This window comes from Pagrus pagrus (assembly GCF_965226575.1).
Source record: "Pagrus pagrus genome assembly, chromosome: 13".
NCBI classification, from domain to species: domain Eukaryota; kingdom Metazoa; phylum Chordata; class Actinopteri; order Spariformes; family Sparidae; genus Pagrus; species Pagrus pagrus.
This window is the reverse complement of record NC_140197.1, coordinates 23,282,228-23,307,099: the sequence shown is the minus strand read 5'-3', so window position 1 is coordinate 23,307,099 and position 24,872 is coordinate 23,282,228. Positions and strand designations below refer to the sequence as shown.

The following is a 24,872-nucleotide window of genomic DNA, read 5'->3' as shown; positions in this document are numbered from 1 at the left end:
TGTGGACACTTTCCATTATTGTTGTTGCAGCTGGAAACTGCACAGGTTCGTCCCAAACCCAAGATTTTATTGTCAAAAGTGACTTCACATAGAAAGTAAAGGTAAAAGTAGAAGATTGTACAGATATTGCAGGGAGACACTTGAATTTGTGTATAGGCCATCTTATAATAATTATAATCTGCCACTATCGGGCCAACTGTTCTGCAAAAACCCAGATTTTAAACATTAAATGTCTGCAGAGAGGCGATTCTAGCTCTCTTGACCAGGCTCCTGCCTCCTTTGATACGGTGTGGCTAATTTGCGTATCTGATATTCCCGTCAAACCCACCCGGCTGCAAAGCCTCCCCTCTCATTCTTCATTCTGACCTTACCATTCCTCGGAGGGACGAGGGTCAAGTATCCATGGACATTTTGATGAGATAAAGGAACGAGAGGCTCTAACCTCTGTGCTGATTTGCTCTATTGTTGAGCCGTGAAAATGCAAGCTGCTGGCACAGAAAGCTGAGTGGATACAAGATGCTGATCAGGGGAAAGTGAATTTCTTTCCGGTTAGTTCTCCTGTGTCACAGCAGATATTAAATGCTGATCCAAAGTGTTGAGAGGAGGAGATGAAATGAGGGGGGGGTGGAAACAACAATAAAAAAAAAACAACACTGACCTTCTTTATGACACTGTCCAGAGTCTCTGGGCGGCTGATGTCGAAACAGATGAGAACAGCATCTGAGTCAGGATACGCCAGCGGCCTCACGTTATCGTAATAAGATGAACCTGTGGACACACAATAACATATGGCATAAGGTCACTGCGCCCTCTGAGAAATTCCTCTGTGTACTTGTTTTAACCAACTTAACCCCATGAGGATCTTCATCCCAACCATATGGCACGCTCTGTCAATTAGAAACATGCTGCAGGTCCCCGGAAGGTGATCTTAAGGTCATGAATACATGGATAACCCATTAAAGCAGAGGCTGTGACATGAACTTGGACACGCTACAGCTTGGACGCACTCTGCAGATGCACATGAGTCTTGATCTCAACAGTTGTGTGCACATATTTGAGTCTCTTTGTCTCTTGGGCTTCCACACAGCTGCGGCCTCCCTTTATCACAGTGCTTCACGAGGAATGTCGAGGGGTTTCTTGGAGAAGCAGACACACACAAAAGTGAATCATAGTGGGTTAAGGACTAGAGGACTTGAGCACACAATCCATTATCATCTTGAAACAACAGCGAATGCCAGCACAAAGGCCAAACTAAAGGTTGAACCCCTTAATTCTCTCGTCTCATCCCTCTTCCTGCCATGCTTGCAAGCGGTCCTTGTTTTAAAATCTTTTTTCCTTCGACTCGATGAGATTCACATGCACTCTCACGCCTCTCCCAGCTCTCGCTTTTCATTTCTGTACCTTGATCAAATTTGAAGGCAGCGTGGTGCCTCTGTACTTTCACAAGCTGCTCGGTTACACGGGTCCTGCTCTCTTACAGCTCTCATTAGGAGGCTTGTAAAAATATCTGGGCTTTCTGGGAAACGTGGCTGTGGTTGTGGGCACCCTCCCTCCTGCCACCCCTGGGAGCTGGTACAGACCTGAACTCGTACATTTCGACAGCAACCGCACCCAGGCTGCATAAATTTGCTGTCAAGGAAACGGACAGGTTTGGTGACGAATCACCTCTTTTTACACTTTCAACTGCGAGACATATGCATCAGATACTGTGGATTACTTAAGGTCACACAAGCCGATTATGACTATCTTTATTCTTGCTGTTATTGCGCTTCATACCAGACTGGACACAATAGGCAGTCAGCTGGTTAAAGTGCTGCATGCCTTTGTCCGGCGGGTTAAATGGAGTCTGCACAATGGTGCTACAGCCTGTTTTAGCATCACTATGATCTCTTTGTTAATGATGGAATGAGACTATGACAATAGCTGCACGCGGCCTCCATCAGTCAGCTGGCTGTCCTATGGTGACCTGCTCCCTCCCCACTGGGAACAATGCAACACGCTGCATGTTCGAGATTGATGCTTTTTGTGCCTCAAAGTGAGGCGACAGTCTGTTTCTCAACAAAATGCAGTTTTCCATTAAGGGCTAACAAATATTTTGGATGTCTTTCCAGTCTCACTGGACTTTTTGAAAAATGCTTTGTTATTGTGGCCTTCAGTCCTCTTCCTCTCTCTTTTTATTGCAGCATGGCAAATGGCATTATGAATCAGGATTGCCACAGTGACACAAGAGAAATCACGGGTTAAGACGGCATACTGGAAATGTCCGGTCGAGTCTGTTTACATAAATAGCATCAGTGACTACTGATGATGCACGAGGGTCTTGAAGGGTTGTCCCATTTCATGGGGGGAGATTTCAACTACTAACCCCTTGTAACTCTGAGAGGGGGCACTTGAAAACGAGGGGTAGGGGTAAAAGTTGGAAATGGGATTGAGCCTTGCTAATGGCGTGTATAACACTGATGCATTAAGATAACTGGATATTGTGTGGCCCTATTCATTCTCATTAAACTTCCTCACTGCATACAAAGATCTTCACAGTTCTTCAGTCTGCATTTTTAGGCATAGACCTCCTCTGGCTGACTCGAAGAGCAAGAAAATTATATACTGATACATGTATACATATAGAAAAAACAAAAAAAGAATAATTGTCATTTTTAGCCTCTACCTTACAGGACAATATCAGAAATTCATAGCCTCCTCCTCTCCATACTAACTGATCCGTACTGCTGAAAGAGCAGGACTAACACACACACACACCCCCCAAAAAGCCCATCACACAGATGCCAAGTCCAACAGTCAGCAAAGCACACATTGTACAACAGCGAGCTCTGATTGGTAGTGGTCACACATGAGGTGCTGTAGCTGCTGAAGTTGGTCTTTAGTATGTATCACAGTGCAGCAGACCTGTACTGAGGTTAGAGCTGAAGAAGAAAAGAGACAGCATGTGGGGGTGGAGAGGGGACTGAAAAGATTTAATGACTTTGACGCTGGCGCGAGGGCAAGGTGCAGGAGCATGCAACGATGGCAGAGGCAAACGGGGAATTAAAGGAGAATCCAGATGAAGGGGAAGAAATGTAAGCTGACGGAAAGTTGAGACAATAACGCTCGTTTGATTTAAAGATGTAATTAGGGGCCCGGAATGAGGCCGTTGGGATCAATTTGTCAATCCCAGTGATCACAATGATTGGCAGGTCACGGTCACAACAGGCCTTCGTCACAGCGCAGCAATTCAGAGCTCTTCTGCCCTGAGCGACAGGGAAGCTACCTCAGCACTTTTTCAAAGTCAGAAAAAAGTCCTCTGAGGGGAAGACGAGGAGAAAAAGGGCTGTGTTTAAAACAGGCCGAGCAGGCACAAATAAAAGCCAATCACTATAACCATCAAGAACATGAGGAGGAGGAAGAAGAAAGAGTTTTCTCCTGATTGTAAAATATATCACCTCCACCGCCTGAACTGCCTCTCCCCTACCAGCAAAGAGACATGACCAGAGATAAAAGAGGACGTAGCTGCGGAGGAGTGGAGGAGTGGGGGTGTTTGGGTAGGTAATGAAAGCACCGAACTCGGCTGGACAGATCAAATAAAGAGGTATGAGAGCTCTGGGTTGGCTATTGGTGGAGGTGGCCTGTGCCCATTCACTGTGAGGTGGAACAAAAGGTCAATTGAATTTCAGACAGAGGCACGATGAGATGGATGGGGCAGGAGGGTGAGGGAGGGGAGCACAGCCTGGCAGGAACCACGAAAAACCATCACGCCTGGCGCGGAGCGGGACCCCGCCACGCCGTGCCAAGGACGGGGATAAAACACCTCTCACAAAACCTCCTCCTCAACCATTAGCATTAGCCTGATATAGCACCGGCGATCTCTCACAGTGGAAAGTGGACTTCTGTCTTTATTTCCACAGGGCTAATTAGCGCTCAGACACGCTGCAGCGCCGCGCAGGAGGCTCTTCTGAGCAGAGGTGACAGAGGTGGAAGGAATGCGTTGCGAGCCAGCCGTCAGTTGAGCTTCATCAAAGGCTGGAAATATCCCAGAGGATGTTGAGGCGGACAGAAACTTAGTGGAGCGCTAATGTACAGTAATAAGGCTTGAGGGTTTGTGGTATGACTTCATTTATGCCTCCTGTCCCCTGACACCTGGACTGCCCCGCCGAGACGATCTGTCTGAAACATGACAGCTCTCTGTCTGCTCATTCAAACCCTCTAATGTGACAATTTCTCGAGGACTAATCAATGAAATTAAGCTTAGTGCCTCTCCCTCTTCTCCAACATTTTTTGTTATTGGCCGCCTAAAGGAGTTTACTCTTTCAGTTAAACCAACCACGATCTTAATCAGCCAATCACATCGCTGCTGTCAAACTTTAAATCTGTTCTCCTCTCTGCTACAGTCAGCTGTCATTTCAGTATGAACCATCGCAACCCTCCTCTCCGAAAATGCAGCAAGGATTAGTCAATTAATCAATCAATCAATAGAAATGTATTTGCCAACTATTTTGAAATTTTTCAAGCAAAATATGAAGCATTTGCTGAGAAGATTAACAGGAGACTTCAGTGTTTTATTAAGATTCTTGGACATGTGAAAGGTAATAGAAACACACGAAAAACACTGCTCCTAAAATGCCTCGTCAGTAGTCCCGCCTTTAATTCTGTGACTTTGTGACATCACAATACGACGCCATGCAACACATCTGCATAATTTATACCTAACAGCTAGTTTGGCACGTACGAATTGATGTAGCACTGGTGTTTTGTTGTTGTTCGGCAGTTCTGGCTCAGGCGTGCGTAAGCTGACCAATCAGAGGAGACTGGGTTTTCAGGAGGGGGGCCTTAAAGAGACCGGAGCTAAAACAGAGCGTTTCAGACAGATGGGGAATACAGTGCTGCTACACTGGACAATATGAGAAAACTGATGTGGGGGGTTTTTTAGCACTAAAACATGTAAACCTGTTTGAGTAGGAACCCAAAATAAAATTATGAACCTGAAAATGAGCATTATATGTGTCCTTTAAGACTCTTATGGTTTTGGACAGATTTTTGGACAAAAGAAGCATTTTGAAGACATCGGTTCGGCCTTGTTGTCAACATGTTTCACAATTTCTTTTAAACATTGTATAGAAATGAGTCAATCATTAATTGTAATAATAGCCAACAGTTTAATCGATAATGAAAATAATTGTTAGTTGCAGCCCCATCTTCACCACATTCACATCCAGGTTCAACACTTGCAGCTGCTCCTCTTCAAATACATCCAAATCTTCATCAACTGGGTCTTATACTACTTAAAATTTCACTGTCCACTTACAGTATATCACGATGGGGCCAACCACAGACTCTTCACATTTTCTCATCATTACTGAGCACGTCAGTAAAATATTAGCTCACTCTCTACGAAGTCTCTCCTGATGAAAATAAACTTAACAATAAAACATAATTGCTGTAGTTTGACAGAAGATTCCTCTGGAAACCGGTGAAATTGAGTGAGCATCAGCATTTAACAAAGCCTTCCATTCCTTAGCGCATTAATCTGTACCGTCGCAGCAGGAATTTTCTCTTTCTCTCTCCATTTGCTGCATGCTCATTGCAGACGCAGCTAAAAAAGCAAACCATTATGTGTTAGGGGGAAAAGAATAGTCTTTGCCTCAAGGCTCTCCAATGTGCTCATGCACATATGGCAGGGAGTCAACAGCAACTAACAGCCTCATTAGGCCATACAGACACTGAAAAACACCCATGAACATAACGAAGGCAGGGCACATGGAAGCGCAACCCCTCCCAAACGTCGCCAAATAAGGATAACAGTTAGTGTGATCGAGTGAGCTGCGACCTTAGAAACACAACACATCCAGCGTCACATAAACTGTCTTTTTTCTTCTCCTGCAGCTGTTTTCCTCTTGAAATCCACCTTCAAAGCAAAGGCAAAACATTTCAAGTCGCAGCGGCCGAGTATCGTAGCAACCTGGACGGATGCAAATGGCTTCATTGTGAGGCCCTGAAAGGAAGTAAGGAGGAAGAGAGCAAGAGAGCGAGGGGATCGTGGAGGCTAATGACTCCGGTGCATTGATGATTAGAGGTGACTAAGAGGAGAGAAGAAGAGGGTTGGTGCTCCATCCTTTTAGGGGTTGGATCACACTTTTCAGTGCTGATGGTCCGGTGTGTGCTGTGAACTGTTAGAGCTTCTCCTCATTTGGGGGTTCTTACTCAAACAGAGATAAACAGACCGTGCTGCCAAGACAGCCTTCATAGGAGGTGGAGTTACTTTGACCCGGTGCACCACTCTGCTGATCAAGACAGCGTGTGTTTTATTATGTGAATATCAGCCAGAAAGAAAACTTTCTTTTACGAGTTCACATCCAGAATCCAATACAGCTCACCACATATGGACCCACTGACCTTAAAAGTCTCAACTCCAATCTACTCTGAAGACTGACATAAAACTAGTGTTCCTAATTTAAGTGGGAAGCGTATGGAGAAGGACTGCCAGTATTGTTGCATGTTTTAGCTGCAGACATTTTTGCAGACCACTTTCATACGCAAGCTCTGCAGTTTGAGAGTTGGATGTGTTATTCATACTGTTCCTTTAAATTTCCTTTTAATTTTATCTAACCTTTTTATTTTTATCAGACTCACTGGGTTTTAAATTATGACTTACATTGTTTTGTTTTATCTCATTGGGTTTTTTTTACATCTGCACCTATTTGTTTTCTGTCCAAAAACAATTATACATACGTCGTTTTTTGGGAGGCACTTTCGTGGAACACCTGTTTGCTTTTGGAGAGCTCTTTGAATGAACTAAACTTGAAACTTGATATGAAAATCAGTTAGCGGGTACTTGTTTGACTTGTTTGTTGATGACAGTGAACCGCGCATGAGTGCACGTGGCTTCTCATGCAGCACGGCTGAAGCGCCTGCAAGGCGCGACTGTACGCGACTGTATCAGCACGTAGGTCAATATGGTGGTACCCGGAGAGCCTAATCCTTTCTAAGGTGGTGCAAAAAGGTTTGAGAAACGCTGGTTTAATCCTGACAATAAATGTATAAGACAACACATTGTCATTTTACAAGGGTTGTGATACAAGGGTGTGTTTAGTAGTTTCACTCTTGATGCATGAAACACAACACAGGTCTATCTAATGTTTTTAAAAATACAGTGAATAGTCAAACACTTGATATTACAAAGGTAGACTTCTTGGCTTCAGCGGATTACTGATGTTTTTGTATTTTATCGCCTTCCAGACTCGCTTTTGATGAGATCCAATATTTTATGCATCAGTTCATTATTTCTTCTGTGGGAAAAAATATGCATCCAGTGTTCAGTGGGGCATATATGTGCTGTAAGGATTCACTCGTCTTTTAAATACCTTCACAACCTCTAACAATGATAAAGGCTGGATACTTCACATATTGAACGTGAGAGGTAATATTGCAATTTCCACGTTCATGTTACACCATCACATGAAATGTTGGCCAGACTCTTGCAATATGTAGAAGCAAATTACACAAACAGAGCATTTATAGCAACATACACGCCATCATCCAAAGCCTTATACATGAGAAGCTTGAGGCAGTGAATCTATGAGGGAAAAATTATAAAAGGGCCTGTAATGACGCACCATCAGCTGACCTGTACTCTGGACTGGGGCTTATATCACTGGTTGCTCATGCAGTTGGACCTATAGACTATACAAGTGCATATGCCAAACACACACACACACACACACACACACACAGAAAGAGAGAGAGATAAAGCTGTTGATCTGTAATGGAGATGGTTGTGTCAAGTTTTCAAAGACATTAGCACAGAGACGGGACAGTGGAGGTGACACTGGGTTAAATGGCCATTAACCTTCCATGTCTGCAGCCTTCACACAGGAGATATTGATCAAAGCCCACCGTGCTTTTCCTCTGGAGGAAATGCAGCCTTTGAAGGGCGTTGAGCACCTTTCCACTGATCTGCTCTGAGCTCCGCTGCCGTGGAGTTAATGCCTGTGTCTGTTGTCCAATCGCGGGTTGAGAAGCCACGGCGCTGACAGCACAGGCAGGGGACACAGCAGCGTTACTGTCTGTCTCCTGCTCGTCCCATGGGTATGGAGATGTAGTGTGTCCGCTTTCAGTTTCTCCTCACCCCCCAGCCCCTCCTTTATTATCACACACAGACACGCTCTCATTCCAGCAAAGATATAGCAATGCATTTCATCTCCCGTCACTTGATCTCCGTGTCTGTCCAAGGCGCTGGCTCACGCTGCGCTTTACTTTTAAAAGTCACTATGCTTCTGTTGTTCACTTCCTCTGTTGGTCTATGTATTCATGTGTTGTTTAAACCACGTCTCAACTTTGGTTTTCTCCGTCTAAGTGTTTGAGACGTGTCTTCAGATTTGGTGTGGCACGTTGGCGCACCCCTCGGTGACGCTCTTAATTCCTCCGAGATGTTCGTGCGTTTAGATGTTACAATACAAACAGTACCAGGCGTTTGTTTTTGTGAGGGAGTCAAGTAGCTGTGAAGGGCTGCTGGCTGTGTGCTGGGAGCACACGCACAACCTCCTTTCTTTTTTCTTTTTTTTTTATCTGTTTCTGTGTTTCCTCAAGCTCTGCTCTTCACACACCAGAACCGCTGAGTCACGTCAAAACAGCAGCAGCAGACTGTTTGGACAAGGTCCACCGAATCACACAGTTTGAAAAACAGACGAGAGCTAGTTAAAGAGCGCCAGATGCAGACTTGAAGATTATTTGTCCTTTGCGCAACCTCTTTCACCGTTCAAACCGATCAGCGTTGGACCCTGGCTGGTTCGGACATCCCCGACACACACAGCAAGTCTTTTAAGTGTTTTTGTCGGGTTGCTCAACTTCAACACATTTATAGCAAAAGACTTCAGACAGAGGAGGCAAGTTGGTGGATCCAGTTTCACTCTTTTTAAGCTGATCACTCCACTCTGGGGATAAAGAAGTTACTGCTTTACAAAGACATCCAGATAAAAGGAGGCCCCGGTCACCATTTTTAATTGACAGTAAAATCCCGATAAATTCAAATCAAACATTAAGCTTACACAAGAAAGAATTTGTTTTTTAGACCAAAATAAAGCACCATTTCTCTTTGATTGCTGCAGTGTGCACGTCATGTTGGTAGTTGTATAATTTTACCTCCATAACCACATACTTACTTAAGATTTCTGATATTGTTTTTCAACAAAATGTTCGATTATCTTGTTAAAATCCTTAAAACTACATCTACTCCTTCTCCCTCATTAAAAAATCATCAATCTATGATTATGCAAATGTGTGTTTAAAAACTATTTCACAGGAGACGTCTCCTGCTTCACTGTGAAGTTCATTCTCAACGTATGTGCAGCGGAGGCTTCAAGTTTCCACATTACACTCGAGTATGCTGAATATTTCAATGGACCAGGATTGGCTTCCAAACTATTTGTGATGTCACCAATCATGTTCGTTTTTTCAGTGAGCACCTGGAGGCTGTTCGCCCTCACTCCCTCGCTCTATATGCAAATAAAAACGTACATCAACGGAACAAATGGATTGAATGTTTTCTACACAAATGAATATCTTCAGGCAGAACAACGTTGCTTCTGACTCAAGGACTCACAAAATGAAGCGATTTTCTAAGGGAGTCTGGGGACTTTCTCCACGGGCATCAAAGAAGTTTTGAGAAATGCTACACGTTTGCCATCAAATAATGTATAGAGTCATAAATGGTGTAAATGTTGAGTTAAAACAGCTGCTAAATGTTGGAGGTAAGACTCACTTCAGAAACACTCTCATTCATTTCAATGAGTTCAACGTGCTGATGCAAAAAAGTAAGGGTCATCCAACAAAAACGTTGAACCTGGCTCCAATTTTGACACAATCCCAATGTGTGGGACAATCCCATATGAGCGCAAGTACCTGCCGTGAATGCCTTCATCCACGACCATCCTTCTGGCATTAAAGTAAGACATTTTCTTGCACATATGAGCTTTAATCAACTCTCAATTAAACAAAGTTTGTACTTGACGGTGAGATGTTTGGCTAAATCTGCGTTGGCGGTGCCTCTTTGAGCCTGCAGCTTATTAACAATGCCTCCATTTGGCAAGGATGCAAGTAATTGAGAAAACCACAAGCTGCTTTGAGCATTGTATTTGTTTTACAGCAGTCTTTTTGACGGTCTTTGAGAAAGTGCCAAAATGTTTCCTGCCAACGCTCAAACTCTAATTTTTTGACGAGCGATTGTAATGCCACACTGAATTCTTCTCTGAAAAGCTCCCAGCCCTCCTCAAAAAACTACCAACACCTCACATACACACACAGAGTATTGAAATTCATCTCATTTCACCTGTAAAACAGCAGCGATCACATCCTTTATTCCCGTTCCTACACATCATTTCAATCTCATACTCTCTCCTTTTCGAAACTTGTACTCCCGCTCGAGGATTTTCATTAAAACTTGTAATAACACAGACTGCAGCTTCTCTGTCCACAGCCGTCTGTCTGCTATGAAGTGAGAATATTCAGACGGCGTATGAAAGAAAAACCTGTGAGTGGAAGAGGACATCCTCTGCTCCCATCAGCTCCAACCATCCAAACACATCCCTATCATGGTGCTATCAATCCCCCAGCCCACTCTGCAACCCCCCCAGGGAGGCCAACAGGGAGACATGGCACTACTTCAAGAGCAATTTCACCTCCACAAAAGCATCAGGAGCATTGAGAAAGAGAGCACGCTGGATCTTGTTTATAAATAAAGTCATCCATAAATGATGGGAACTGTCGAGTGTGTGTGTGTGAGCGAGGTGCAGGTGGGGGGGGTGAAAGATGGAGGTGAAAGACGGCCTCTCTGCCTGTATCCCCTTACGCTCGGATGGGCTGCAGACGGATGCTGAGAGGGTTTTGCGCCCGTGGAGGTGGGGGGCCAGAGGGACTGAGCGCTAGCCTGGGGAGCAACAGAACCAGTCAGTGTGGCTGTTTGAAGTAGGCTGATCAAAGCTGGCGCTGCAGCGGGTTCTGTTGCGCTCAGTAGAGGGATTGGACTCGGGGAAAAAAAAAAAATCACAGAGCCACAGTTCCCTGGGTGGGTTTCCTGTCTGACTGGATGACTGAGGCATTCGCTGCTGCTGCTGCTGCTGCTGAATAGGAACAAATGCCTGGTTCAGTGCCAGCGTGTGTTAGTTTGTGTCTCTTCTCTTGTAAAAGTCAGTTTTCCAAACACATGAACGGTGCTGGGGTAACATAATGTGTTACAGGAGGTATTCAGAAAGTAGGTTTGTCGAGGCAGGGAAACATGCAGGGCAGGGGGCCCCAATGAGCAGGACTGAACATTTGTTGTGTATTTATTCATTTAGAATAAATAAAGAAAAGGTTTGCATCTTTTTCAGGATCTATGAGAGCAAATTATTTCACAGGAAAATGTAAAAGCCGTGTCCAGATCAAACCTGTCAAGCACTTGACCCAAAAATAGTTTAGTTTTTTATTTATTACAAAAAAAGATTACACTTTAAAATTCACATGAAGAAGCTCCACGTTCCGCTGCGCCCTTGAAGTAACTCCATTTAGGATCAATAACATCCTGCTCCTTTGCATCGAGCCATAGATCATGTTACTTCAGGTCAATGAAGGCAGAGGTCGCACAAGGAAAGAACGCTTCCTCCGTCTCTTAACACAACAGACGAAACGCTGAATTAAATCCCCCACAGAATTATTTATATCACCCGATGTCGCTCGGTGTGTAGCGGTAACAGGAGTGCTGCAGTGGTTTAAAAGTGTGACACAGTTGGCGTTTGTGTGTCTGCGTCCCAGAGGACCGCAGTAGGTCAGGTCCCAAGGGCTCCACCAACAAACCTTACTTACAACAAAAAGCCCGGAAGGGTGGGGTGGTGGGTGGGGGTGGGAAAAGCACAGATGTACCCTTCTCCTTCTGTCTACTCCTTCTGTCCCCTTTTCCAGTTTTCAATCTAGTGAACACTTGCTGCTCTTATAACATGCTCCGAGGGCAGCACCCCCGCCACCCCCCCACCCCCATGCTTTCACTCGCTTCAGCCCCCCGCTCCCCCAATCTGTTTGCCCATTGGTCCAAGCAGCTGCTCCGCTTTCCAGCCGTATTGTGCCCCGGCTCCCACCCCAGCGCCCCTCATCAGCCCCCATTACGCCTCTGGTCAGCTGAGAAACAATAGGAGAGGTCAGGGGCCAGAGCTGTTGGAATTCCCATACACGAACCCACTCAATCACGCACATGCCCACACACGTACGCATGCACTCGTAGGTGTTCATTACACATGCACGTTCTTGTATTTCTATTTTTCTTAAATTAAATCAGCTATGAACAATATTTCTACCATAACAATACAATCAAATGTGAATGTGGAAGAGGTTGTTTAACGAATCTACGGAGAATTCTCACGTAAATCCACAGCTGCCTTCAGCTTTGCGGAGCTTTATAGTTTGTTTCAGCTCATTGTTTTGCTGACTTGCCACAACTTTAATGTTTTGGTTCACTCTAATCGCTCTCATAGTGTAGTGTTCGGCAGCGGCACGCAGCCATTTTCAGAGAAAAAGCGCTAGAAACCACCTGTAAACTCTCGGGTGGCTCGCAACTTAGCATGCAGCTACTGAAAAGTTACGTTAAGTTTCAGGGTATTTAAAACTTTTTTTGTTTTCTTAAGTTCACATATTACAATATAAAAACAACCAACAATAAACAACAAATATTTAAATACCTCCTGTGTTTACAGTACATTAGCATGGCTCATATGATATAAATGTAATGCAGTGTGTGCTAACTTGTGGTGAGACACTTGCTGTTTTTGTCCTTTGGTTTGAATGCAATGTCTTTGTATTTTGTATTATCTTCCTCAGATAAACACTGCAGCTGAGTATGGCCCAGATAGTTATATCAGATAATAATAAATAATAGTAACCATGTCTTTATTGTGCATTCAAACCGCTAATTACAATTTACTCCCATATCTGCCCCTTTGTATTCCTCTCGCCTTTTGTGCTTGCCAACAAAACACTTTCATATCTTCGTTTTATCCTTTGATTCGATGTCAGTCATCGTGATAGCTCCATCCTCCTCCGTAGGAAGCGCGGCATGGCAAAGGCTTAAGACAGAGCTGGTAATCGGAGTCAGTGTGAGCTCATCAAAAGCCCTAAGTGCTCTTTTTTTCCTCCACAACGTACAAAAAGACTCCTTTTAATTCTGTCCAGTTAATGTTCGTTGCCTAATAACTTATCACTTTGATTATTCTGTTGGCACATTAACTAAGTAAACGCCATACACAGCCTATCAGCAGTGTGCAGATCTGTTCAGCAGTGGACATGCCATTTAAGCAGATTATACACTTTTTGCCTGGTGCTCAGCATTAAGCTGACAGTGCATGGGGGGCTGAAGGAATGTGTGGTGGCTCTCGGCTCATTGCTGTATCCACGGTCCCGTGTACAGGCTCCTCTGACAGAGATAAGAGATCAAAGGGAGCCGTATCCTCTGGGGCCTCTGAGGAGTGCTTGTTTTATTGTTTACGCCCGGGTGGACATGGATGATGCTCAGTACGTTTTGTATGCATGTAAAAAAAGTGGACACATGCTTTTGTGTTGCAGGTGGCATCCTGCCCTTGTGTGTGCGAGTATACTGTAGGTGTCTGTTCGAGTGTGTGTGTGTTTCATTTTGTCACTGAGGAGATGTTCTGTGCGGTAATTACAGCCTGTGTGTTCCTGTCAGTGTGGCTGGCTGGCTTTCATGCAGCTCTCCTGCCCACCCCCTGCTTAACACGGCCCCTGACTGCTGGTGACCTGAACGCGGCGCTTCAGCAGCCGCCTTGACTAATGGGCTATCAGAGATGGAGAACGTCGACAAAGACGAGAAAGAGGAGGGGATTAGTAAATAGCAGAGAGAAAAAGGTATCTGACAGTCCACCTCCAGAGAAGGCATGGCTCATGCACTTCAACCATTCTTCTGTTCTCGCTTCCTTTGTTTCTTCATCTTCTCTTACAGCTACTGTAACACACAGGCAGCCATTTCCTCTTCAGCTTGTTGACCCTTTGTGTAATAGTCTAAGAATATGATTCACGGAGCGCTGAGCTCCAGGGATGGAGCACAGCTGCTTGCCTGCTCAGGAACCACGACATCCAGCCCAGCAGCAAGGACTGCCGGCTGCCCTCCAGAGTTTCCATAATGTCACACAAACCCACTCAGAGAGTCAGGGTGCAATGAAGTGCGGCACTGTGCGCGAGGCCATCATTATTCAAGAAGTTTAGAGCTGGGGAGGAAACGAGGAAGACGGGAATGACTGGAACACAGATGGAGTTTGTTCTTGGAAGGCCAGGGTAATTAGTTATTTACAACGAGGTGCGCATGCATCTGTATTTCTGTAGATGACATTTTAGTTATATGCATTCATGTGTGTCTATAGAGCAATTATGTTTCATGAGCTGGAAAATACATTTCAGTAATTGTTTAATGAAAAACCTGGATATTTAACAGCCTCTCAGTGGCCTTTTACATTTACATTTGTTTCTTATTTGGTGTCAAAATGTATTTATCTCCATGCGTTGATACGAGAATTCAAATAATTCCAAACAATCGAGGGACGTTTTTTACATTTTTAGGCTCATCATGACTTACAGCGCACAGTGACGGCACACCCACTTTACCACCCGCAGCGCTTGCCGTTTGATTTCTAGTACGTAAAACGTCTTTGTGGGCTCCAACCAGTAACTGTAATCCCTGGGATTATCAAATACAGCATGCCAGAGAGGCTGCGGGCTCAACCCGAACCTGACGCCAAAGGGCTGAGAGTCAAGGAGGAGCCGGAATATATTCTCTGAGATTCTTCAGTCGAGCCTGTAAGGCCACCGAGGACAGAGCGGTATCCCCTCTGTCCAAAAATACCTTCACAGGCATTCCTGTAACTGTCTACAGAGAGCGGAGACCTGGCAGAAAGGTCAGCAGTCATTTCCAACCCTTGAAAAAATCCAACATGGCAGCCAGCAGTCGTACATTATTGGGTCTAACGCACCTGGTTGTATGTGTGTATCTGTCCTCAGCTAATCTTGTACACTACTACAACTGTCAGCCGAGTATTTCCTTTGCACATTTATGACTGAATGCTCAAGGACCTCTCGTGGTTGGTGATTCACAGGACTTCTCTGTTTTATACCGACATTGACTGCTGATCAACAACTGCATCAGTTTGGAAACTTGTTTCTACTACGTACACACACTTGCCAACCCTGCAAAATGCCCAGAAGGCACCCATTTGTCATCGCCCTCTCCCGTTTTCCTCTCGGGGTCACAATTCTCCTGTATTTCTTCTGATTTCTGACAAATTTTCACCCCTTTTTCCTCTTTCAGTCATCACAACCTGTTCATTGCAGTGTACAGCATGCAATTTACTGTAGTGAACGCTGTCCTTCTCAGTGAGTGAGAGACTTAGAAAAACTTTCAAGCCCTCTGAGAGGCAATTTGTGAGATTTGAGAGAGGGAAAGAGAAACGGAGAAGAGAAAGAAATACTCTGTTTCTCGTGGAAAGTTTTAAAGGAACGGGGCATGCAGTTTTATAAAAAGCTGCTGCGTCTATGTTTCTGTCGATCACACGGGTCACACCGACGTCAATCATCATTGAGAAGTTCCTGTCAGAGGGGCAAATTATTCTGCATTCTTTCCTGAGAATTAAAAGTAAAATTAGAAGGAATTAATATAACCAGAAACCAAAGTCTCTGAAACCCCCAGACCCCCTATTTTTGAGGTCCGTGACGTACGTGGAGGTCTCATTAGTGTTGGTGGATTCTTCAACAGTGTTTTGGAAACTGCATTTCGTCGCCCCTCGTTCCACCACTCTTATTCAGACACAGTGGACACCCTGTGCTGCCCTGTGCTTCCTGTTCCCCACCCACCTGCCCCCAGACACACCTGGTGGAAATCTGCACTCCACTTGGCATCTTGTAGTTACACACTGTTCTCTGTGCTGAGCTGTTCTCAAGCGCAAACTCCAGCCGCCGAATTTTTCAGGAAAACCATCAAACTTTCTTACACCTGACATGCCTGTTCATGCCTCACAAGACAGTCTACAGTCATGCTAGTGGCTCTGAGAGGCTGCACAGCAGTCTTATGATGCTACCTGATGATGGTGCTAGAGGAAAAGTTAAGGATCACCCGGGGCAACAAGAAAGTTGTGTAATGCTCAAAAACACCTGTTTGGACGCTTCCACAGGTAAACAGGTTCATCAGTAGCAGGTGATCATCGACAGAGTGTCATGACTACGTATGAAGGGCATCCTGAGGTGCTCAGTCATCCACAAGCAAAGACGGGTGAGGTTCAACACTTTGTAACAAAAAACATGGTTGCATAAAGGGCGTTACCACAAGGGCTCGGAAACATTTTGTAAAAAATGTTGTAACTTGCTGTAAACAACATCCCGACTTATAAAAACAAATACAATCTTTAATTTCAGCCCATTTAAGAATCATTACTACGTTACAGGTGCGGATGAACTGGAGGGTAAGAGGAAACTGCCTCAGTGTGTGTGTTCATTTAATTATAAGGGTAACAAACAGTTATTTTGAGTTACAGCATTTCACCAGGCTTACACTATCTTCTGTTTACTCATTACCCGAAACTGTCATGCAGCTGTTCTCCCCCCCCAGTGCAGGGGAGTGCCTCCCAGCCTGTTATGCATCATCAAAACAGGTTTCGTTTAGGCAGTTATTGCCCTGGGCTGCTTCGGCAAAGAGTAGGAACAACTCTCGGGGCATAGGCTTGAAAATATTCGGTCTTGTGAACAACAGTTGAAAGGATGTCGTCATCCTCCCTCCAGGATGCTGACGAAAATAAACAAAAAGGTATATTTACGGTCTGTGGTTTTGTATGCAGCCACCTTTCCGGCGGTTTGCGACCAGCTCAACTGCATCATTCTCAAATTGGGAGAGGAAAGAGAAGGAACATGAGAATCTTTTTTGTTTTTAATCATTTAACAGTGCGTCTAAAATGACAGTAGTGATTCAGGAAAGCCAAGCTGTGACAGCCAAGAGCAGATAAGGTTATCTCCTGATCAGTATGCTCAGTACTTGTACTCTTTCTGAGCATCCTCTGGCTCCAGGAAGCTATAGGTTTGAGGGCAGAGGAGAGGAGAGGTGGAGGGGTCTGTTGGTTTTATTTCTGCCCTGCGTTGTGGTTGTAGTTCACTCATTCTCTATTAAAGATTAATCAAGCGGAAAGTGTTGAGGAAAAAGAGAGCCAACTGAACTCAGCATGTTTTTACAGGCCTCTGGATACCCTACTGGTCCAGCGCGCTGAGAATGTGGAGTTTAAAGAGCATAAAGACACCAGGAATGTTGTGAAAGTCGAGCGCGGGAGGAGGAAGACGGCCAGACTGTGACTCCGAGCTGGAGCTGGGAGTGTTACACGCTTGCAGTCGTGCACTTGTCTTCCGAGGCAAAAAAGAAACTCGCACTACTGACTGTAAAAACAAAAGACAGCTTTGTCGTGAGAAATGAGCCTTTAAAAAAACATTAAACATTGAAGACCTTGAGAAAATGTCTCTGAAACTCATGTGAGCGGAGAATCTCTCTTCACCATCTGACATTTTCATATAAATGCATGTTTTTCTGCTCTCTATCACTGACTGTGCAGCAAAATAGGGCTTCAAACCACGAGTTTTCGTGAAAGGTTTTATATTTGTTGTTGTGAACACCCAGCGTCAGGCAGGTCTATTGCAGGAAAAATCCTCCACTGCACAGCAAGTGATGCGTTTCATGTTCCCAGCAGCAGCAACAGCACTTTGTTTGGAGACAAATAGAGAAAGAATTGGGCGTTTACAATGGAAGGCAATAGCCAACACTGCCGATCAGGCAAAGAAACTCAACAAAAAGTCACATTTTCGTCGACAGACCTTCTCAGGATATGGTCTGAATGACAAGCGATTCTGGCGCGTACAGTGGAAAAGAACGCCACATTTTGAGCGATTAGTAGCAAAGATGTGAGCGAAAACACGAAAGAAAAACAAGATTCCTGCGGATTGCCACTTGAAAGCACACTCCGGCATGACTGAACAGAACTTAAGAGATCCAGTCTTCATGTGAGAATCAGGTCAGGCATTAGACAGGCAGCAGAGAGGAGATACAGAAAGTGCGCTGCTGTTGGAAGTTTGGGGAAACCCGGCCTGTCATGACTTGGACTTGTAAGAAATAGCACGCACTCCTCTTAGCGGGGTATTAGTCTGAGGCAAAAGCTGGAGGGGATCTTTCCCAGGCAAACTTACCATATTGGGAAGAGAGGAAGAGTGGATTAATGCCTCAGGCTCGATAAAAACCCCAGACTGGCTCACTACCAATGGCACCCTTGAGTGTAGACAGTAATCACTAATGGCCCTCAGACAAGTTATCACCAAACCACATTGACATATTGACTGCTTAACAGCTTGGGTTGCTTCAAAAGTCGATTAAGACACACATACATGCAATGGTGAAACAGACTACGCCATATATCAGTGAGTATGTGTCTGCTCTCTGGTGTAACATAAACACACACAGATACAGTGTTTTTTTCCCCTCATTGGAATTCCGTTTAAACACTTTCTAATTGATTTAATTCTCCAGATGGTCCGGAGCCGAATGCAGAGCAGAATATAAAAAGGCAGCTCAGAGTTGGCCCTGTGCTTCCCAGAAGCCATAAGACCTCTGTGTATTTTTTAATGCTTTTTGAAATACCCATTAATTTAAAGCTGTAGCACACATGCACGAACGTACAGATTTACACTCGGTGATGACCTCAGTTAGATAAACACCTCACCCCGGTTCGCGCCCGTCCTGCAAGGACTAGACCTTGCGGAAAACCCAAATTAATGAGACCAAACTAATCAATGGACGACTGCCATGCTGCAACAACAAATGCTGGGAGCATTTTTAATGGCAATACACATCTAACCATGCCGGAGAAATGTGAACCAGGCGAGAAGCAAGCTGTTTAAATAGCCTCGCCTCAGAAAGCGATCAATAACTCTTTGTGAACGGAGCCAGACCGCAGCAGGCAGACCTCACCAGCAATTAAAAAGGCAGACAATACTTTATGTGAAGAGGCTGAAAGCTTGGTTGTCAGAAAAAAAAAAAAAAATAGCTGTATATCTGCGGTGGAAGTGGTTGTGGCTTTGGAAGAGCAAGTGGAGGATTGACTGATGCAAATGTCAGGTCGAAATAAAGCTGTCCAGCGTAGTGAACAGGAATCGACCAATTATCGGCCCGGCTGATTATCGGATCCGAAATTCTTTTCTTTTTTTCTTTTTTTTGCTTTGTCTGCTTGGTAATAAGATAATTTAATTAAAAACTTGCTACACTGGCTCTGATGCAGGGCCTGTCTCTGTTATGAAGTCACCAATCACAGTCTCATTCAATGTGTTTTTCACCAGGCCGTCCTCATCGGAAAAACGACACTATAGTCGGCTGTGAAAGCAGCTTATTACAACCCTTTTTCCCCTTGTTTAGTGACAACCTCTACTGGCCATAGTAATTTTTATGGCAGCAGAGGAGGAAGTCAGGCAAATTAGCATTAAGAGTTACAAACTCTACCTAGGAAGGAGGTCAGGGATGGATGGTTGGTCAAACAAGCAGGGGACAGTCTCCCAGGAGATGTGACCAGCTGTTAACGTTGACATATTTTTAGTTATGTTGCATAAGTAAGTGAACACATCCATTAACCTAAGTTACATGATTGATGTGACTGAACGTTAAGATGCAAAGCACAATGTCTTTTTAAACCTCATATTATTTGTTACCTAAACCTGGTTTTTGTAGTTTTTGACCTGACCAAACGTGACTGTTTGACATTAAGAACTCTAAAAGTCATAATACAGTATGTCATAGTTTGTGAAATGTTAGTAAGCATGCTCTATTTTGATAGTCTTGCCATACTTTGCAAGTAGTTTGAGATACGGAGCCCTTCACATGCAACACTGGTGCTAGAGGGGTAAGTACAGCACCATAGTTCAAAGCTTAAGGCTACTGACCACGCTGCCATACTGGATGAGGTGGGAGTGAGAACGTGTTGTCTCCTTAATTACCAATAAACAGTTTCTCCAGCAACATAAAAAACAAACCAGAAAAAAATCAGTCTATATCTAGTACTGAGAGTTTTAGCCAACAGAAAGTGGCACAGCACAATTCATTTCCACATTTTCCAAACACAGCTGGTACTGGAAGCTCTGTGATGTACTGTTGGGAGTAACTTTGTGGATACAAAGAGAAAATCTCTGTTGGCACACAACTACCATAATAGGTTCATCCATTTTGGACTTTACAGTTCCCTTTTCCATGAAAGGTCAGCACTGTCAAGACAGTTTCCAAGTGGCCCACCGAGGGAAATAACAGTGCACAGTTTACCTAAGTTCATCTCTATGCCAAAGCACGTAACACATTTGCCTCACCTCCGTGAGTAAACCCACTGATCGCAGCCATTCCTTTGAAAGAAATTGATTTCAGTCTGAGTTTCACTGTCATAATTGATGGTGTGACCATGTCTAAGAGCCTGGGCACTAAACTGATGTGGCTGCTTCTGCTGCTGCTCGTGTACATGACAGAAATAAAAAAAAATAAATAAAAAAAACAGAGCGAGAAAAGCGAGCTGAACGATGAGAGGGGGTGAAGCACTAAAAAGAATGAGTTTCTGAAAGATGAACGAGGGGAGACATGCCATTTTCTTCAGATGAAAGCCTTTTTCAAACAAGTGTAAGCCAATTATTTTTCTTGTTGAGAGAAAATATGAACATCTGTGTTTGCTGTGAATCAGTGAATAATGGCACAATTGCACAAGGACCTTTAAACACAAGCACCACACACACAGACACACACACACACACACACACACACACTTGCCCTGTGGCTTGGGTGACGTCTTGGTGTTTGTTGTGGCCTGGGCGGCTCCTGGATGGAGATTAAAGACCGATACTGCCAAAGGTGGTTTAGGGTTTTAAAGATGGACAGAAGCATAACATTCCCACTACATCATTAGGCTCTTACAGCCCAGAGATAAGGAACTCTTCTAAGTTGTGGCCCCGGGCCCCAGAGGACCCCGACCCCTGACTGACAGAGAGCAGATTTAGTCTCGGGTCACGTATGAGGTCCAAGGAAAAACAACATTCTCTCACTGACGGGCCATGCAACATAAAAAACTCCCATCATCTCTCCCAGATGATAGTTTTAGCTTTGGGAATGTTTATGTTAAAAAAAGGAAATCCCCCTGGGAAGATCCCGTATTCAGTCCTCTGACTGGCCGGCCGTGTCACTGGTCAGATAGCTGACAGGAGCCTCCAGCCCGAGATGACTGTGATGGGATGCAGATCACAGGGTAGCTCAGAGCAGTTAATCTGTCCATGCTGACAAAACTGGGATGAAAGGAGGGCATGGCTCTCTGTGCAGGAGTCTCTCTGATGTAACTGGCTGCCTGGTGGCCAAAACCAGCAAGAAGCACATCCACTCACTGAATCACATAAGAAGTCACTGACCGGACAAAGCAAGGATGGTTTGTTTTCAGAGGAAGTCTCTTTCTGATGGCACAATACTGCCGACAAGGATTCATTTCTGTGGAGCATCAATGTTTCACACTGACGTCACCAGTGCTTGTTATTCTCGAGGATATCAGCATGTTTCAATCTGACATTTTTAATGCCTCAGGAATTCTGTTCAGCGTTGCAAAGCTCCTGAAACAACATTTACAAGATCGAAAGTCACTTAAACTTTCAGTTGAAACCTTGATGAAGGAATGTGAAAAAAAAACTTTAATGAATGAATTTCTTTCAGGGTTACAGCAGAGACGTGCGGTTGGCAGCTGTGTAAACTAGGAAAACATTACCCTCTTTATGTTATTGATTCTTGAACCAGTGTCTGAATAACATTTTCCAATCCAATCGCCAGGATAAATGTTGGGAATGTACCTTTCTGCAATCCACAGATACGCTGAAACCTTATGTCCGATTTTCAATGTTGTGTGTGGCAATGCTGTGCTTATAGTCTGGTTAGGTTTAGGCACAAAAATCACTTTGTTTGGTTTCGGAAATACTGCTTCCCTCTCCACAAACACACAACACATCCGACAGGCGAACCAGACCTTCATAGTACCTTCAGTTTGTTTCGGTTTAGGCACTAAAAATTACTTGGTTAGGTTTAGGAAAACATTCTTCAGCTTCTAATGTATCGATGCTACATCCGTTACCTACAGTAAGTTATGTACGTGACGTCACTTTGCTGTGTAAGTTAAAATAAAAACTTATGTGCTTGTTAAACCCAACCATCCATCCACGACTTCCTCTCTATACAGACTTTGTTGCCCTTTATAACACTTCACCTGACTTCCTCCTTTGCTGCTGTAATAAAAATATTCAATGGTTTCGCGATTACAAATGTACAAACACTGTCTCGAACGGTGGTCTCTGGCTTGGAAACAGTCTCACCTACCTCCTCCACCACCATCCCCTCCTTCTCACAACACAAAAGTCAGCTCAGATATATGTAATCTGAACTTGGTATGTCACGCTTTGTACAAGACGTTGATGTGATTGAATGAATCTGTGGTTTGCAGAATGCCAACATTTTCTTTTATTGACTGCACAGAGTTTGAAAAGGATCTAAAACTCAATATCAGAGTTTAGTATGAAGACGTCTCAAAGGAGGAAACTCAAACAAACCAGCAATATGACCACATGCCAACAATGTGGTCTGCCTCAATATATAATAATACACCGAGGCACCTTAATACTGTCGGTAATAAGCAGGTAAGTCACTATAACCAGTGAACGTGAGGGTACTGATATTTCTTACATCTGCAGTAATAACTCTGCAGACAGCTTGAGTAGGATTTGCCCAAACTTATTTCTACATTTGTGATAAAATGTCATCAGTCCAACTCTGATGAGCAGACTCAAACCGCGAGGGCAGTTACTGATCCCTTGAGGCACATCCTGTCTCAATTATCCACGCCCGCACCCCTCTCTCCCCCTGCAGTCGCCTGACCCCAGGCCAGAGCATGGGAAGAGCCAGCCACACACAGTGGACAGCAGAGGCAGGAATGCAAACACAAGGCGCTGAGAGACATGGCTGGCACTGGAGTTTCATGCAGAAACAACAATCATAAATAGCAGATGCCCTGAGCTAAAAAAAAAAATTGAAACAAAAAGACATCCATGTGATGTTGGCAAGGTCAAAGCAATTTGTCAAAGGGATGACTGCTGGTGAAAAGTTGTTGAGGAGAGTTGGAGCCAGTCCTCCCACGGTCGCAGGGCTGGGAGTGGATTGATGTGATGTCAGCTTTTAAGAGACGGTGCCGAGAACACGCATGAAACTGTCTTACCTGACGTGTCCCACATATTCAGCTCGATCCTGTGCTTGTCTATCTCGAAACTGGCTGTGTAGTTTTCAAACACCGTGGGCACGTAGTTCTGAAAACACAGGATTTTATTGGCGTTATTGGCAGGGAGAAAAGCTCGTGTTTACACAGAAACAGACGTCAGAAGATTAAGACTAATGAGAATATCATATTAGAAATGATGCAGCAAATAAAACAATGGCAGATACATTTCACAGCAAAGCTGGCGTAAATCCCTGTGGGTTTATTTTAGAAACACTGTGATATTATAGCAGAGGAAGACAACGCCTTAAAGTTTTATGGGCATACTGCAGACACAATAAAAGTCCATTTAGATACTACAGGACTATTCTAGTGATTTTACAGGCATTCATCACAGTCCTCTCCCTCTCTCCCTCTCTCTCTCTGTCTCTCTGTCTTGTTTTAACATCTCTGTGTTAAAGCAGGTGGGTGAAACCTGCAGAACAAGTTCAACTGACTGCTCCTCACTTTCATTTCTCTCCAAATAATAATAATAAAAGGCTCAAGTTGAGACTTTGGATAGACCTACCTCTGGATAGCAGTCTTTGGCAAAAACGTGCAGGAGAGCCGTTTTCCCACATTGCGTGTCCCCGACCACCACAATCTTACAGCGGCTGCCTAGACTGTCCATGGTTTGTCCGTCTGAGGTGTGTTCTTGACGCGGGGATGGATTGCATCCAGAATCCGATAAGAGGCGCCGCGGAATCGAAGACGGGAAAGAAAAACGAGCAAATACATGCGCCGACCCGGTGCGCTTTATCCAGCTCAGCTCCTGCCGTCCGACGCGCAGCTCTCAGGTCCCGCTGACAGACTGACTGGGCGACTACCAAAAAACCAGAGCAGGGACGCGCACAGCCCTCCCTGGAAACTGCTACTTTGATTACTGGCCACGCCTTCCTAATATTCACACGTCGGAGTCCCATCACTCAACTGTAATAGGCTGCTTTTACGGGAAGTCAAAGATCTGGGGGACTATTGTTTATAGGGACATTATCCTGTAGTATCTGGACTATATTTGCTTGGGAACTTTACATTTGAGAGCATCATAATTTCATGTTATTGCCTCGTTTAGTGCCTCTTCCAAATAATATAACACTGTATACTGAAATTTAAGAGGGACCTGATAAAGATTTATAATATTATGTTAACATCAGGTCCGCAGCACTTTAATATGAGGCAGCTATAAAAAGTTAAAGGAAAAGTTCACCCAAAAATGAAAATTGAGTCTTTATCTACTCACCCCTGTGTCGATGGAAAGCTGAATGAAGTTTTGCAATCCACAAAACATTTCTGGAGCTTCACAGTAAAACAGCGTTGCAGCATTTTCTGACACAACTGAAGCAGATGGGGACTTGTTTTAAAATGTAAAAAAAACAAACTTAAATAAAACCCCAAAATGACTCCATACAGCTCGTCCAGCGTAGTTCAAGTCGCCGGAAGATCCCAAATTGATTTGAAAAGATGTTATTTACAGATGCAATGGCTTTAAACAGCTACAGTGAAGATTTCATCCAGAAAAAGGGGTAAATA

The 24,872-nt window shown here is 44.3% G+C and overlaps 1 protein-coding gene across 2 annotated transcripts in view; it reads right to left on the bottom strand.

Annotated features, from left to right (window-relative positions):
• rnd2 (Rho family GTPase 2) overlaps positions 1-24,872 on the bottom strand; it is a 30,407-nt gene extending 5,535 nt beyond the window's left edge. Inside the window, exons 1-3 of one of the 2 annotated variants that reach the window (XM_084370428.1) lie at positions 24,583-24,872; positions 23,307-23,394; positions 659-768 (exon numbers count right to left, since the gene is read on the bottom strand). In XM_084370428.1, coding sequence (XP_084226554.1) covers positions 659-768; positions 23,307-23,394; positions 24,583-24,630 — 246 coding nt within the window. In that variant the 5' untranslated portion in view covers positions 24,631-24,872. Of the gene's footprint in view, positions 1-658; positions 769-23,306; positions 23,395-23,871; positions 24,175-24,582 lie in introns of those variants that run through there. The other variant, XM_084370427.1, reaches the window with a different exon arrangement.